Source organism: Epinephelus fuscoguttatus, linkage group LG13 (assembly GCF_011397635.1).
Source record: "Epinephelus fuscoguttatus linkage group LG13, E.fuscoguttatus.final_Chr_v1".
NCBI lineage: Eukaryota > Metazoa > Chordata > Actinopteri > Perciformes > Serranidae > Epinephelus > Epinephelus fuscoguttatus.
Genome location: NC_064764.1, coordinates 29,449,974 through 29,467,961, shown reverse-complemented (window position 1 = coordinate 29,467,961; position 17,988 = coordinate 29,449,974). Strand labels below are relative to the sequence as shown.

The window sequence follows — 17,988 nt, the reverse complement described above, 5'->3', positions numbered from 1 at the left end:
TACTTGACTGACAGCCCAGAAACCCAAAGTGATCAATTTGAAATCATATAAAACAGAGAAACATTGGACATCTTCACCTCTGTGTAGCTGAGACAAGAGAATGGTGGACGTTTTTGCTTAATAAAATTGGAATTACCACCTCACTTTCTATACCTCTGCCAATCAGTCGAGTTGCAATTTACATCCATGTCTTCCCAGGCTCAAACAATATAAGCGATGAAGACTTTGAAGGAATTTCATAAAAGGTATTGAGTGTATGTTTTTGCCTAAACGTGGACGCTTCACACACATCTTCAACCAGGCAGCACAGAACATCTATACCGTCACCACAGTTTCAAGATGTGTTAAATTTGTCAAAATTAGTGTATGAATTCTCGGCCAAAAAACATGGTTTGTGAGGTCACAGTGACCTTTGAAGTGGATGTTTGTGCCAAAATTTGAAGCAATTCCCACCCGGCATTCCTGAGAAATTGCGTCCCTAAAGATGGAATGAACGGACAGACTGACAATAGACTGATGGACGCTCAACCCAAAAACATAATGCCTCTGAATGCGACGACTGTTGATGGCATGGATGCATAAAAATGAATGCTTCTGCGTGTAGATTTTGAATTTGGAGTTTCTGACTTCAGTGCCTCCCTGTATTATAAAATAGCACCAAAAACATTCAAACATACTTTCGAGTCACAAAGTTATGTGATCTGAATAATTAGTATCTTTAAAATATTATCTCTGAAATGTTGAAAAATTGTGAAAAGCACTGAGAGGCCATTATAATGTATTTAAATAGCATTTTTTTGCCCAACCAACAGTTCCAAAATCTCAAGGTTAGCAGCATACAGTCATATAAAACGGAGAAAAGACAGGAATCCAAGCAGGTTGAACAGGTGAGTGGTGGATATTTGTGCTTTACAAATTAATCAAAGCCGATATGTTTAAAAGTAGCTCCAAATTTAGCTCCTTCCAGTAGCATGACAACAGACCCCTGAAACATAAAGCATTTCTAAAGACAAAAAAAGTTATGCGATTTGAATGATCAGTAGATTTATAGAATAATTCAGGCTTATTTTTAAATTGGATCTTGTTGGGGTTTTTTTTTTTTTACTTTTGGTCCTACAATAACATTCGACTGCTGAGATCTGGTAACCTAGTTTAATAAAAAGCAGTTAACAAGGTTCAGTCGCAAGATTTTTATTGCCAACGACTGCTTCTCTGCAATTGTTGTGCAGATGACAATAAAGAACTTGAAATCTGTGAACAGGTTCTAAACAAGCCCCCGGGTTAGCAACACAAACCTGACTTACTCGTTCAACTTTGACCTACTTGTGTGCTTATCAGTTTTACCTTCACATCAACAACATAGCTGAAGTTTTGGCATCTTTACAGACTGTCTGACTGTCAGAACAATTGTGTTCTTTGGCCCAAACCAGATTTATCCTTGTAATTTTGATGGTTTGCAGCATTGTTTCTGCCTTCATATCAACTGTACTATATGTATGACAAAATAAATGACTGAAAACACAAACTGGACCAGTTCTTAACCCTAAAACAATATATCACACACATATAAATCTTTCGGGGGATTTTTCTTGACTCTCTATTTTGTGAGAATTTTTACATTTTTCCTAGAGAAATATGAAAACACACAAACAGCAATCCTGCCTGAGTTCTCAGAGATGTCAGCTTCCACTAATGTCACTTTTCTAAAAGGTCACAATGCACTTGGATTCAGCTAAATTGCCAGTGTCTTGTGCCGCTGCTGCTGACTGCACGCATGTTGAGCACTCACCCTCGCATTGGCCACGCAGATGATCCTGGCGTAGCAGCAGATCATTAGGAAGATGAGGCTGAACAGAGGCACGTACCATCTGCAAAAGCACAAACACGAGCAGGTCGTAAGAAAACTCCAAATGGGCAATATTAAAAAAAAAAAATAAAAATCACTCCTGTTTGTTTTTCCTCTTTGCCTCCTGTTACAGGAGGAGGGACAGGAGGTGTGGAGGACGCTTTAGGGCCAAAATGAATTAAAAAAAACACACAGGATTTAATTCATTTGTAATCCACGAGCAGAGTGTCGTATATCCTAATGAAATTTATATGGTGATAGGACGTAATAACATACCAGGTGTCCAGTGTTTAGATATTAGGGCTGTCTAAAGCGATTAGAGTGAAACTCATTTAATAAGATTTCCTCTGTAGGACTGCAATCTGAGAAGGCCATTGTTGTTAGATATGATTTAGAGTCTGGAGAAAGGCTTGTTCTGATCTCACTTAATGTAATTGTTATTCAGCCTTTAAATTATCTTGCTGCTCTGTTTTAAACACGAAACGTTTCTCATTTTGCTCTTGTCCTTCCCAAAAACTCTTTGAAGGAGTCAGACTGACCACTAGCAAACTAAACTAAACTGCACATTCAAGTATGTTTATGTTAAGCATGTCATGTCACCAGAAATGTAGCAGAAGATATTAGTCTTAGTGAAAATGTCTGGTTGAAGAACTAAGTGGTCATACATGCAGGTGACGGGGAGGGTGCAGGTATTGCACTTTGCGGTTCTGGAGCGGGTCTTGCAAATCAGACCCATGCAGGACTCTGACTTAAATGTACGCTCCTTTATCAAAAACATTTAAATTAAATTAAAGATTTATTTTTAATCCCTGATGATCCACCTTGAAAGCAAAGTACTAGTCTAGAAGTCAAGAAATTTTGTGGTCAAGGAAATTACAGTATTACAGTATAAGGATTACAGCACATATACATCCTCCATTGTTGTCGTCATTCAGCACTTGTACACGTAAGATGTGACAGTTGGTCTTCGTGGTAGGCTATGTGTCCTGCTCCTCCTCCACTGTGATTGGAGGGCTGGGTAAAAAGTGATAGTAAAGAGCACAGTGTTTTACCCAAAGTGAAACATTTTTCTAGGGGCTGCCCCGTGAAAATCAAAGATTTGAATCATCTGTCGGAGACTTCTCAATCAACTGAGATTCTTGAAGTTAAGCAGTCATCTTTTTGTTTTTTGTCAGTGTAGTGAGCGTCACTCCCTTTCACACTGCTCTCCGGTGCAGGCAGCTGCAGACCCAGACCCAGTTTGAGTTGGAGTGAGATGGAGGCAGCTTCCCGAAGGAGGAGAGGCTTTGCTTGGTCACGCACCATGATAACGTCATCTTCTGTCTTCAGCTCAGAAGTGGTGAATTCACAGCTCACAGCAACTGAATACAAAACAGTATCTGGCTTTTGTTTTATATCTATTGTCGGCAAAAAAATCATATATAACAGCCACAGTTACATTCTTCAGCTCTCGACGACCATAAAAAGACACCAAACATGCAGCGTTCAGTGCAGAATAAACGCTAAGCGCCTTGTCTCACTGCTAGCATTTGTAGCATGGTGCAAATACGTGGCTTTCCCGTTGCAAAAAATTAATAAAATCTGCTGGCATTAGGGAAAAAAAACGCTTTTCAGCGAGTCGAGGCTGAGCTGCCGCTACAGCTACACTTTTGTCATCTTATACTTGTTCTTTTTCTTCTTCCTCTGGCATTTAATAGCAAACTAGGACACAAGAAGAATTGTGATCCCTCTACCTACAGTACTGGAGAAAAACGAGTACCATCATCAACATCAATTTGGTATCAAATTATTAGTTGTCATGACGTCCGTGGTACAGGTGAGACTGTTTATTATTCTAAACAGCTGAGGCATAGCGGGCACACAGTTTGTACATAAACAGCACAGTGTGGAACATGCCTGACTCAGCACGTCTGGACCATACTGCACATAGTTTCGGTGAGTAAGAGGAGAGGTATACAAAGAACAAAAGATAATGCCAGCAAGTCAGAACGCCGGAAATGCATGTCATTCCTACAGGATGAAGAGTTGACAATCAAGGACGACACAGGGGAGAATAACTTGTCAGGTATTTCTAAGTCAATGAAAGAGAGCGAGACAGGCAAGGGAAATGAGGGTGATGGATTTGTTGGAATGGCAGCCTTGTGTTATGCAACCTCTTGGGAGGTGATGTAAGCTCGGAGGAGTTTCAACCTCTCCGTGTAATCATGAAACAGGCCTTTGTCTTGCTTTGATAGACAGGTTCCTGGCCATCACGTCTCCGTTCAGCTTCAGTAACACTGAGCAGATGAGAACATGCAGTGCGACACCCAAGTCCTCCCGAGCACCTGGCACTGGCAGGAAGGCACTGGCCAAATGCTCCTACATGATAAACATGTTAGGCTGTGCAGAGGAAGAACATCAAGAGTGATCACAGGCCTCATCATGATCCACAGAAGGAAAAAGTTCTCTGACCCATAAATACGGGGACGCACATGGTTTCAAAGGGAAATGGATTGGGAATAAATGTCCAACAGTGTGCCTGAAAAGTCCTTGACATGTGTGCTAAAAACTGCAACTTTTAGCAGCATCTAAAAAGGCAAATAGTAGGTCCTTGGCCTAATTTAACTTTGTCCACACTTGTCTTCCAAGCCTGCGGGTTGAAAAAAAAAAAAACCTCACTGAGCATTATCAAATTAAACTTTTTATTGGCAGGGGAATCGTAGATGGTAGGCGTTTGTTTCGCAGCAGGAAACAGGGGGAAGGAAAGGCTGCTTCGCACATCATGCTCCTTCACGTCTTGTAGGGAACATCAATATACAAAGAATACCCTCTTTGAACATGTGTGTGAGTGCGCGTGTGTGTGCGCGTCCACGCAGGTTCAATAATGGCATGGGACAATGATGAAAGCGTTTCAGGGGGGAGACCTGCGCGAGCGTCACCTCGGTGTGATTTAATAACCCGCTCTCCGGAATAAACAGCGTCCAATTACGCCAGCGCACGTCCCGTTAATGATGGAGAGACGAGGTGGGGAGGGGTGGGGGCGGGTTGGTGGAGAGGGGAAAGGAGGGGGTGGCCTTTTTAACGATAGCGTGGGGGGCTGCGAAGAGGAGAGAATGACGGGCGGCAGCTACAAAGTGCTCTAATTAGCATGATAATGATCTGCCATTAGAGTCCGCTGTGCTCTACAGCTGAGCACTACCCGGAGAGAGCGAGAGCAAGAGGGAGACGGGAGGGAAAGAATGAGGGAGCGAAAGAATGAAACAGAAGCAGGGAGAGAGAGAAGATTCGTGGGCAGGGGGATGATAAAAGTGAAGACAAGAATAGAGGTGAGGATGGAAAGGTGGATGGATGACGGCAGATTGTGGGTCAGGACCAGAAAGAGCAGAAATAGGAAAGAAGCACCGGGTGATTAAAAGACAGAGAGAGGGATAAGGTCACAGCGGGAATGAAAGGAATAGCAAAAAGAGGCTGCAGCCAATAGATCGACGAGGGAGGGATGGATAGAAAGACGGATAACCACAGAGGGGTTTCGAGAGGACAACACTAAGCAAGAGTGGAAGCCTGAAACTGGCGGAAAGAAAGATCATCATGGACGGGCTCAGATTCAATCTCTCGGCCTCAGCCTTGCCCTCCCTCCAGTACCACTCTGAAGTGAAGAATGAGGCCTGGATGAAAGAAGCCTTAATTGAAGTGCTCAGTAGGAGATGAGAGTACTGTGGGGGCCCGTCTGTGTGGGTTAGCGCTCAACTTTGACAAACAAGATCCTACTGCCGAGTGAAAGATCACGATCTACCTGTTCAACCACTCAGGCAGGGACAGGACAACCCAAGAGGCAGAAAGGGAAGACGGAGACACAAAGGCCAGCAAAAGCAGGGTGTGCAGGGTGTGTCTTACCAGATGCACTGATGCAAAAGTTAAAGGGAAAAAAAGACAAACAGGTGAAATTACAAAGAATGGATTGCAGCTGCTGACAGCATCATGAATTGTGCATCACTTGCAGCCGCTATCTGCCCCATCTCAAGGTCAGATTCACGAAAGTTATTGCGCTAATGATACTACAGCGCAAACACGCCCATGAAGTTTTGCAGCTGAGCGCAATTTGCCCTATTTTTGCATCGGACTGCAATTATCCACGTGGCAAAGTATGAATGTTGCCTTTGCGCCAAGAACACTATCTGCAGAACAATGGCTGGGAGAAAAAGAAAACAGGAGTTTTCAGATCACAAGTTATAGGTTCTGACCTTTGCGGAGCAGAAGCATTCCTAAAAACTTTTGGCTAGGAATTTGAGCGTGACAGAGAGAAACTGTGTTTGGGATTTATTTTTCCAGCCTGTCAGTGTGCTTCAGTTACCACCAACTCTCTTAGCATGCTAACTATTTCATTTTAAACATGTGGCTAATTAGACTTTTTTTGAAATTTGGTGCATTTGCATAGAAAGGGACCAATATTGTGCCAAATGTACGCATATCACCTAATTTAAGACTATTTTCTTGGCAGCACATTTAAGGGAGCATTTTCCCTTTTGCAGGCCCTTTGACAATTACACGCTTTCTCTTTGTCTTATCTGTGCAAGTTCAGCAGCCACAAACGCCACGCAATCCTTTTCTGAATTCACCTGCAAACATAAACGACCATGCTTGCAGCTCTGTGAGGTTGTACTTCTGTACAAGTTGCTCACAATGACAATAGCTGGATTTCCATCCAAATTAAGCACAAATGTTAACACACATGTACTTGCTTTTCCAACCGTTAGGGTTATGCGAATATTGGAAGTTGGTTCATTTAGATAAGCATTAGTGGACATTAATTCTCCTGTCAGCTGCCACTGCAGAGGAAGGCGCAATGTGATGACATAATTAAAAGAGCGCCTCTCAAACCCCAAACAAAGTAAAGCAATGGATGTGTCACAGCAGAGAGCACACTTGACAGTGGAAATACAGAGATGTGAACTAATATTCCATTTCTGTGTGCATAATTTTATTTGTTATAAGCCTCCAGAGACGATGAAGAGAACTTGCAGTGGTCTACGCAATGATGGTACCTCATGACTGCACATCATCATTTATTCACTGAATCTGTTTCTATTGCATTTTGCTGCAATTACCTTTTGTCGATACACCAAGTTTTCCACCCGCATAAAAAGTTTTTTCTAATATTTCGAGATTTTTTCCAATTTTCGATTTTCCACTTAGGTTTTTTATGTGTAAATTGAAAAATGTGCATGAGAGAAATTGGATGGAAATGCACCTAATGTTAACATAATGGTGTTTAGCAGGTTTAATATTTACAATGTTCATCTTAGCAGTGTGTTAGCATGCTAACGTTTGTTAATTATCACTAAACATAAAGTACAGCTAATACTAATTGGGATGTCATTAATATAACAAGGATTTAGTCATATGTATTGGTAAAATTTAAATTTTGACCCGACGATGGCCCTGGATGGAAAAAGCCAGGGATCACCAAAGTTATTACAATTCATTGTGAGGGGAACATGAATGCATGACCCAAATTTCATGGTAATCAGATCCTTTCCTTCCACCTCTCTACCTTGAACTACCCAGTAAATTGCATGAGTTAATTTGTAACTTTTTCAGGTACATCTTCTGGGAACCATGAATGTCTTTAGAAAAGTTTGCGCAAATCCATTTACTAGATGAGGAGATATTTCATTGGATAGGTGAAACCATAGGTTGTGCTAAATGACAAATCAATTCGATACCAAGCCATTAAAATTCATCCTCTGGGCACCACGAATATCTATAATAAATGTCATGGCAATCCATCCAATAGTTGCCAATATGTGTCACTAAAAACCAAACTGTCCATGAAAAAGTCAGGGGATAACCAAAGTCATTAGGATTCATCCTCTGTGGCCCATGAATGTCCGTACAAACTTCCATTATAATCCCTCCAATCAATGCTGAGATATTTCTATCTGGACCAAAGTGGTGGACTGACTGATTTTACAATCCCTCGAGCCCCCCTGGGAATTTATAAGTTTTAATATGTGCACGTCATTGTCTCAGTTTATCGGTGCCACGTCTGACCACAGCCCATGATAAACACAGACGGGGACCTCTAAGAGCGGTGACTCAGCTAAGCTCGAGTGCTTCCAATTGCTGACTCAACCCCTGAAATTCTGCACCTCCGTCACAAAACGCTGTCCTCTGCTTTTCATTCTCCTTCCTCTTTCATCCCCTTTCGCACCGTCCTCCTCCTCCGAGCCTCCCCCGCCTGCTCTGTCTTGTCTGCGCCGCTTCGCTGAACTCTGATGAAGACACACTACGGGGCGTGGGCAGAGACGAGGGCAATCTATTTCTCTCACTCTCCTCTCTCCTTCCCTGTCCTGCTATGCCGCCCCTCTTTCCTTCTCCTGCTGAGTAATTCCCCATCTCTCTAACTGTACCCCGTATGTCTCCCCTCCCACCTTTTCCACTTTTCACCTTTAATACTAAAACGTCTGCTCTCCTGCGCCGTTCCCAGCAAGCTGTCAGCAGGGTTCGGTGTTTGAGCTTATGTGGTTTTTCCTTGACGGGTGCTGCCTTGGCCTCTAATCTCTCGTCTGGTTTGATGTAATTAGAGCTAATGAAGATTCCCTGATCCTCTGAGCGACTCGTCCCCCTGGGCCACGACAGCGTGGAAAACTAGAAAGAGCCGGGGAGCAGAGGAGCACTGATAAAAGAGACACAGGCTCGTTTAGCGCAGCTGATAGCTATGTGTTGTTCTGTACGTGTGTGCACGAGTGTTTGTCTGCGTGAGTCTGTCTGTGTGTGTGCATGCTTATTTGTTTAGAAAGATTGATTCCCTGCTGATGCTGCGAGCAGCAACGCGATTACCTTGGCTCATAGCAAAGTGTGCATGTGCGTGTGTGTGTGGCTAAGCGTCTGTGCCGGGGGATTGGCAGAGCCCTTGCAGACTTAGGGCCAGTTGCAGAAAGCACTAGACAGGCATAATCCTTCATAGCCATCCTAAACACTTAAATACACAGTGTAGCAACTCCCCTAAATCTGACAAGGCACAGGCAGACACAGGCACATCCACATGTGCACACACACATACACACACACACATCTTGGCCTTAGACCAAGAGGGAAAAAACCCTGCAGGCTCCCTTGACATGCAACCCTTCACATTTCCCCACAGAGACAGCCCTTCTCCCCCACATCACCCCCAGTGGGGGAAGCTTTGATGCCGGCGCTGAAAGGGTCTACTTACATCCCAAATCTCCAGGCTACGTGATCGTCTGTGATCCAGCTGGGGGAAGAGAGAGAGGGAGACAGAGAGAGAGCGATGAGGGGGTTACAAAGGAAAGGGAGAGCGTGAGCGGAAGAGAGACTTGTGTGACTGCGGAGGGGAAAAGCTGTGCAGCTGTAGCTATTAATAAGCCGAGAGTGGAAAGAGAGAGCCGTGCCCGGAGATTAAGGCTCTGTCCCAATTCTCATTCCACCGCCTCCTCTGCTCGGCCTCTTCCCCTTTTCCTCACCCCTTTAACTACCCTCCAAACAAATAATGCCTTTCCTATTCACCACAAGAACTGGAGAGTCTGAGGGGGCGTTTTACTGTTAAAAGATGTGCTGATAATTGCCAATTTTGATCGCATAAAATCTTATGAGGGACGGTGCCTGTATGGAGCTGGAATGAGGCCAGAGCTGTGTGGCCCTCCTTGAAAGGAAAGACATTTAACAGAAAATCTGCTGTGGCTGGCTGAAAGAAAAGCATAAAAACTATGCTGGGGCTGGACAAGTTGGCTGTACTCACCACCAGGCTCCTGCGGGGCCGTAGTAACCCTTTAGCAGCGGCAGAGAGGCCATGACCAGAGGAACTCCCCACGCCATCAGATGGTACAACCTGATAAAAGGCAGACATTTATTTCATTAGAAGCACAGAGACCAGGGCGCTTCGCCCCTGAGAAAAAAAAAACCTACGACTAAATCAATTCCTCTCTTCTTCAGTTTATCTCTTTGTTGGCACTCACATCGGGGTCATTTTTCAGGTGCAGACAAATGCCTATACAGCCAGGGCGCCAATTACTCATGGTAATATAAACCATAATTACCCCGACTGTTGTGGAAAAGATGATTTACAAAGGAGATGTGTGCATCAAAGGAGCAAACAGGATGCAGATTCTCACTCAGCGGGTGCCAGTGACCACGAAATTGTTGGCTAAACTGAACTTTTTGTTGCACAAATAGCCTTTTTTTTAAGTAAAACAATAAAGAGACGGAGAGGTTCATAATGGCTATCAATGAAAAATGATCGGTGATGGCTGATGTGGAAAACTGGTACTTCAGGTCAATCGTTACTTGATGAATAATAGAATTAACTTGATGAGCCCCAGTTCTCCTTACACAAATCTGATCGAGAGAACCTTTTGGTACAGCACGTACAAAGTGCTGTACACAAGGCTCATTCACTTTGTCCATTCTCTGCATTCATTTCATCTGGTACTGTGCATGTTTCCTGAAAGCTTGCAGAAACAGATGAAACCGAGCAGTACCACAGGAAATCTCAGGGGCAGTGCTGCGTAGTTCAAGCGAGACTAATTGTGGGACACGACAAAGATATTTTAAAAATGGTGGAACAGAACAAATTGGTAATACAGTGAGCAGAATTCTCTGTCCAGCTGTTGCAATGTATTAAACTGCCTCATAGACAACCGCCAAGGTACATTATTACGACTTCCTCCACCATTGCCTTGTTTGATATTGTCAAAAACTTTGAGATTGACAATGATTTACTGTCCCTGTTAAATGGCGGCTGATCTCATCCTCTGCTCGGATGGTAAGGAGCTCCCTGACCTCATTTTCACCCATTTGTGGACATTTTCAGCTGCTGTTCTTCTAATTTGAGTTAGCTGCTAACCGCTACCACTAACCGATTTTGAAATCTCCTGGTGGGGAGTCACACACAGAACATGTCCTCGTCACACCTGTCCTGTCCTGCCGACTGTCCCTTTAATAGAGACATCGATTCTGCGCCGTTAGGTGCTTGCATGCTTAGAGGAAAGACAACTTTGTCCCCACATTCCATGTTCAAACTTTTTAAGAGGAATGGCGAGGCAGAAGAATGGCGCAATATTCCTGCCTTCAACAGGCAGTGGCTAATGTTGTCTAACCCTTGGTCCAGACTGGTAAGCACGGCATTCTGGAACATCATCAAGTACCTCATCTTATCTTAACGTCCAGACACCCAGAGCGTCCTCACATGAGCATGCCAAATGTGATGGAGTAAGGAATTCCAAAATAAACCATGACCATGAAAAATGCACAGTTCATACATTTATTTATGTCTAATTCTTTCACTCAGTTATTTCTTATTTCTGTGTCGTGCCAAACATCCGGCCCATGTGATTACAGGACACCAACATTTTACACACATCTTCCTGTCTTTTAAATAGAAAGCACGTGACACAGAAAAGAAACAAACTAAAAAGAAAACAGGAACAATTTTGCAAATTAACTGTTCATGTAAGAAACTACCAACTATCTGAAGACTAGAGTTTTTTTCCTGTTCTCCAAGGCTTTCTCCAGATTTTTACATGTGAACAGCCGTATCAGTCTTTGTGCATCTTCTCTTTCCATTTCCCCCCCTAAGTGTGATTCGTTTAGGCAGGTGTGAACACAGCAATCACACTCAGGTGCACACCAAAACAACCGGACCAAGACCTTCTTGAAGAGGTGGTCTCAGTCCGGTTACAAACAAACTCTGGTGCAGTTCGTTTGTGGTGAGAACGTGTTCCGACCTGGATCTGAACCAACTGCAGTCACATGACACATTGTTTGGGTTGAACATGAGCAAGTTACAGTCCTGGAGGATTATTAATGTGCACCTCCTCCTGTACTGCCTTAACATGCACATTCAGCACATCCAATGCATCAAAACATTGTTTTCTAGTTGGAGCCGCGCCTTGTTTTCAAACTGTATGCTTTGACTAAAATGAACAATGACAGCAATATAGTCCACGATGAGCAGCGCTAAAATCAACCTGCGTAGTTGTCCCTCCATTGTGACATTAGAAAGTGTCACATTTATCTTGCAAGTGTACTCTTCTTCAACGTTTGCTTTACTTCCTGGATTTTTCCCACATGGAAATTCTGACCAATCAAGAGCAGCTTTCTCGTGCAAGGCATTTGATCTGATCCGTTTGTAAATGCTGCCGTAAGAACACGAACCAACTCTAGGCAATTATACAGCTTTGTGAGAAAATTAGTCCCTGATTCAGACCAAAGCAAGACAACTCTAGGTCTGAAAGCAAGTGTACTCTTCTTCAACGTTTTGTTTACTTCCTGGATTTTTCCAACATGGGCATTATGACCAATCAAAAGCAGCTTTCTCGCACAAGGGATTTAATCTGGTCTGCTTGTAAATGCTGCCGTGAGAACACGAACCAACTCTAGGCAGTTATGAAACTGTGGAACAAAATTTGTTCCTGATTCGGACCAAAGAAAGCCAACTCTAGGTCTGAAAGCACCCTTACTGAACATAGCATTGCGCAGCTCATCTTGCACGGACAGTAGAAGGCATAATGGAACCCATTTTCTTTATCATTTAGACACAACATGGGACAGATTCACTTTTCTTCTCTTTAGATTAACATACCATCCAGTTTCTACAGTCACAGGTAAATTACCAGGTCTCAGCTGCTCATAGGCTTGGTTTAGTCCATATATCGTCAGCCGCCTGTTTTTTATTACTTGGCAAACACAGATTCTTTTAACAAATCAATATCCAGCTTTTCATTATTAAAAAAAAAAGCCTCACTAAACCCAGAGCTGCAAAACAATACGCAAATATCTTCAGACCAAGAACCAATAATCTGATAATTTCCCATCACGACAGCCTTCTACGCTCACAAAATCTTAATAACCAAACTTGGCTCTGTGTGTGTGTGTGTGTGTGTGTGTGTGTGTGTGTGAGACAGATGAGGTGTGTGCTCCAGTGTCTTGGGCATTGGTGTGGGCGTCGATACTTTATAGAGCGTACAGCGTCGCCTGGTCAATAGAGTGGAAGTCCTGCCCTGACTTGTTCCAAGTGCGGTCAATCGAGCGGTGGCGACACGGCTGACACACACTCAATCCCTCTCGACTTGTGCGGCGCACACACACACACACACACACACACACACACACACACACACACAGTTCCTCGCTCTGATTTCACTGGGGCACACTGTATCTCCCCTCTCTGCCCTCATGTGATGGACAGCGGTATGCAAGTGTGTGGGAGGTGGTGGAGAAAGAGAGACGGCTGGTTGTTTAAATAGAGCAGAGAAGTGGGTGGGGAAGAGACATAGGAAACGTATAGATCCAGAGAGGGAGAGAGGGAAAGAGAGAAGGAGAGATCAAACACAAGAGGGAGTGGGAGAGGAAGGGGAGCTGGGAGAGAATGGAAATAGTGGAGGCGCTAAGAAGGGAGAAAAGGAGCAAAAGAGAGCAAAGGAGGGAGATGGAGAAAGAGGGAAACAAAGAGGGATAGAGAGAGTCTGTGTGGTGGTGGGAGGAGAGATATAAATGGTGAAATCAGCGCTGCCAGTCCGCGGCGTGACGATTGGTGCAGGGGGGGGTGCTGGGGGGCGGCTTGTCAGGAAATCAATGTCGAGAGCTCGCAGACACGCAGACACACACACGCTGCTGCAGCACACACACAGTACACTCACAGCGCTTTGAGAGGGAGATGACGAGGTCCGGAGCTGTGCGCAACATGGGCTTAATGAGGCACAGCAGGGCTGCTACGCGCTCTGGATTTCACACACCTGCGCGCACACACACCCACACATGCATGCACATGCAAGCTCATATATAAATCCCTCTCGAGGCTCAGTCTCATTTCTTACAGCCTCACACCACTTCGTCTTCTTTCTCCTGTTTGCCTGAATCCGTCCTCCAAACACACACAAACACACATGCACGCACGCAAACACACTCCGCGTCCTCTCTTGCATCCACTTCAATCACTCTTAGATCATCCAGCCTCCGTTCGCTCTCCATCTCCTCTGGCGATTTATTCATTCATAAACCATCACACTGTGCCGTCACCGTGTGTGTGTGCATGTGTGTTTGAGAGACAGAGAGGGTGGGAGGGTTGGGTTAGGGGGCTGAGGGGTAATTGTGCATGCATGCAAAGAGCCACATACCCGCATGCCGAAACACATACAGCTCATCTATGCGCAGTCAATACGCGACAACCCCCCTGACGCCCTGTCTTCGCTTTGCTCTAACCTATGAAGCGCTGAGGGTGGGTTTTTTTTCTGTGTGACCAGCCTAACACAAAAATACAGACACATCCTCCTGCCACCTAGTCCCTCTGGACCTGTGAGAGGTATACAGCTGACAAGGCTCAGGAGCAAGCCGATTTTGGCCCCCTAGCCTGCCCCCTTCCCTGCGCCCATAAAGCTGTCTCCTTCTGAGTTATAACACCATTATATCGTCTGGCTTATTGCTAATCAATGCAGGGAAACTCCCATGGGGGGGCATACACACACAGATGGGTAGGAGGGATGTGCAAACCTAAGAACATCCACAGCACGCAACCATGAAAAACTGCGCAAAACAGAGTTGCCGCTAACTTGTTAGAGAGTTTTTTCCTCCCACAGAGTGCATACATTATTTTTTTTATTTTGGTGTGTGTGTTTGTGTCACAAAGCTCCGCGCGTGGCACGGAAAATGAGAAAATATCTCTCTCTCTCTCTCTCTCTCTCTCTCTCTCTCTCACACACACACACACACACACACACAAGCAAATTCACACTCGCTCTGCGGAGGGTGCTCATGGGAGTTTGAGCGACAGAAACATAGAGCCACAAAGCGTGAAGATGGGTGCGCACACACACTCTTAACGGCTGACACTCACTCCCTTTTCAATTAGAGCGTCGGCTGGAACAGAAAAAGAAGGGGGAGGCTGAGGAGGGAGGGAGGAGGGAGGAAGGGGGGGCTGTCAATGCTCTGCTGGGAGACACATGCTCTGGCAGACCAAACACATGCACATGCACACACATAAACACACGCGCGGAGGGAAATGGACACAATAGAACAAGAGATGGATGCGCGTTCAAACTGGGACACGAAGACAGAAAACGACCTGTTTGTGTCCACGGGGGAGGAAAAGTTGAAATGATTTGGCGATTAATTGGCAACTACTGTGATCATCAATAAACATTTCAGTAATTTAAAAGCCTCATCGTTTTCTGGTTCCAGCTTTTGAGGATTTACTATTATTTGACTACATGTACGTGCACAAAATATTAGTTTTTGCCCTTAATCTTAAAAAAAGACAATATTCTCACTAACCTGTTTACATGGCTGATAAAAATGAATATTCCACTTATATTCCAGTTTACATGGAGCCATGCCGGTGCAGCTTGTGCCATTTTGCTTTTCTGGTTTTCTTTCAAAGTTTTTGACCGTGTGAACACAGCCTCCCTCTTTCTTTACTTCAACCACCTTCTTGAAAAGGTTGTTGTGATATCTGCGATAACCTGCTGATACCCAAGTCTTTCATAATGTGTAAAAGTAGATGTGTGTCTCCCTCCAAGCAGCAATGTGGGCTTTTCTTCTGGGCATGCATCTCTACACCACACCCTTACAAACTATTGTTGCTGGTTTCAGGCTGTTGTCATGAACTGTCCGTATATTTTTTCTACAAAAAGTAATGCACAAAAAAAATCATATGTATCCCACGTAATCATAAGGGCAGCAATTTGTGTGTGACCCACGTATTTCGAAAGGCTGCAATCACTTGACCAATGGGCTGAATGGAGTAAAGAATAAAGAAGGAAGCGGTTCTGTGTGGTGGAAGGCTGGAGACAAAACACAGGACTTTCCCCGGGGACTTACCCCAGGAGACCAGTGTGCAGAACTGTGTGAACTTTGAGTGAACTCTGAGTCATTTTACGGTATGTTGTCATCCTAAACATAACCGACAGATCTGGGGAAAACTGCATTCTCCTACTGTGCACCTTGGACATGGAACAATCTTTAAAAAGATCTAAAATAAGAAACACTTACATCCATTGATGAATTTAAGGGCATCATGAAGAATGTTGTTTTTCTTGAGAGGCCACTATGTTTGAATAGTTGTTGTTTTATTGTGGATTTTTGTATTGTATGTTGTATTTGTTGCATTTTAAATGTGTTTTGATTGGCTGCTACCTCGGCCAAGTCTCTCTTGTCATAGAGATTTTCAATCTCAATGGGTTAAATTCCTGGTTAAATAAAGGTTAAATAAATAAAATAAACCTAACCTCTGCAACTTTGCTTTAATTACGTAACTCTACATCGAGTACATAACGTAACTTCTGGGGTGCTAATTTGAAAGATAAGTTACAAACCGGTGTCTTGGGATACACTGTTGGTTGTGTACAATGCCTCCATGACAACACATGACCTGACGTAAACAGGCAACAGACCATGTGTCACAAACTGCGGAAACACCATGATTAAGATGTAAATTTCGTATGCACGTCCAAAGAATGCTCCTACAACCAGAGTATTGTCATACTCTGAAAAGTCATTGTAAATTAAAAAAATTTGGGTGTTTAAATGAAACAAAAAATACAGATATTGACAGAAACAATCACTAAATTAATCACTTGATAATGGAAATAACTGTTAGCCGCAGCTCTAAGCCCCCTACTCACTTCTCATATCTGTTTGTGCTTATTTCTCGCACCAGGTTGAGGTACAGGTTCACTGTGATGAGGCAAACCCAGGCCAAAGCACTCCAGTCTGCAGAGACATAAAAAACAACAAGGTCAGATTACAACACAGCTCTCCCCCTCTATCACACAGCATGCACCTGCAACTGTGTGTCCATGCACACACACGAATGCATGAGATTGTGTGTGTGTGTGTGTGTGTGTGTGTGTGCGTGCGTAGGTGTGTGTGCGTGCGTGTGTTCTACTTTTTGATAAATGGAGGCCCATTCTGCAGTAATATGAGGGAAACCTGTGGCTTAGGGTGATGGATGAGAGGGGGGAGCTCAGAGAGAGATAATGATGAACTGTGGAAAAGCAGAGGGAGATAAGCAGGAGTGGGGGCGAGAGAGGAAGAAATGAGGAGACGAGCGGGGTGCTGGGGTGAGGGAGTCGAACGGAGTGGACTGGAGCGAGCGTAGAGAAACTGAAAAGAAAAGAAGAAACGAAGAAAGGAAGAGGAAGGCAAAGTCAGCAGAGGGGAAAAATGAATATATTTTACCGAGACAAGGGAGAGAGACTAGAAAGCTCGCTTCCCTTATTCTGCCCTCCTATTCAGCCCTTTTCCTGTGTGTGTGTGTGTGTGTGTGTGTGTGTGTTTCTGTTGACAGGACAGGCAGGGCTGGTCGTCACAATGATGGATTCTCTGAGCCACATACTCAGCTTACTCAGTTTCACACAACAAACCCCCCCCCCCACACACACACACACAAATATACAAAACGCACACTCCTTTCACACTCAAGCAATGTTTAGGAATAGTGTGTGGTGACTAAGAAAGAAGGAGGGCTGGCTGTCTATGTCATTATCACAATACATCACTGTCACACAACGCGTCTTACATAAACGCACAGCAGCCGAGGCTTTGCTCTATGCCAACGACACACAGCTCGCCTTCACCACCTGTCCTGACGCGGCCCCCTGCTACAGTCGTCCTCCATTTCAAACACATTTCATAAAATTTTATTGGTCGGAGTTAAAAGCAGAGCTGCGCTATGCGGCTCCCACTAGACTCTGGTGCTTCGCAACGGAACAAAGTGCCCGCTCAGCCAGTGTTTATGTACAGCCGTTTGTCCTAAGCGTGAGGATCCTCGTGATAAACCGAGGTGACAGGCGCCAACCCTGCAGCACTAACTCACTGCCCATTACCCTGTATCCATCTGAGTGTGAGTGTGTGTGTGTGTGCCTGTGAGACCAATAAAACAAGCCTGCTGGAGTGCTGTATTAGCAGCCAGTCCTAACTAAGAATCCTTATGCTAATCAAGGCTAAAGGAGCTGTAATTGAAACAAACGCAGCCAAGTTTTTTTTATGTAAACACAGCCCTGCTGCATCACAAAATCGTCCCAAGGGTCCACAGATTTAGAACTGGTAGATGTACCTGATTAACCCAAATGACATACTGGAGTTAGGCACTGTCATTGGCGGGAAATCCTCTCCTCATACAAGGGACGATGATGAAACACTGAGGC

At 44.3% G+C, this 17,988-nt stretch overlaps 1 protein-coding gene across 2 annotated transcripts in view; it reads right to left on the bottom strand.

Moving 5' to 3' along the window:
- si:dkey-100n23.5 (cyclic AMP receptor-like protein A) overlaps nucleotides 1-17,988 on the bottom strand; it is a 76,215-nt gene that overhangs the window by 43,007 nt on the left and 15,220 nt on the right. For both annotated transcript variants that reach the window (XM_049593620.1, XM_049593619.1), the window contains exons 6-9: nucleotides 16,465-16,552; nucleotides 9,588-9,677; nucleotides 9,045-9,083; nucleotides 1,790-1,868 (exon numbers count right to left, since the gene is read on the bottom strand). In XM_049593620.1, the coding sequence (XP_049449577.1) occupies nucleotides 1,790-1,868; nucleotides 9,045-9,083; nucleotides 9,588-9,677; nucleotides 16,465-16,552 (296 nt within the window). The remainder of the gene's footprint in view (nucleotides 1-1,789; nucleotides 1,869-9,044; nucleotides 9,084-9,587; nucleotides 9,678-16,464; nucleotides 16,553-17,988) is intronic.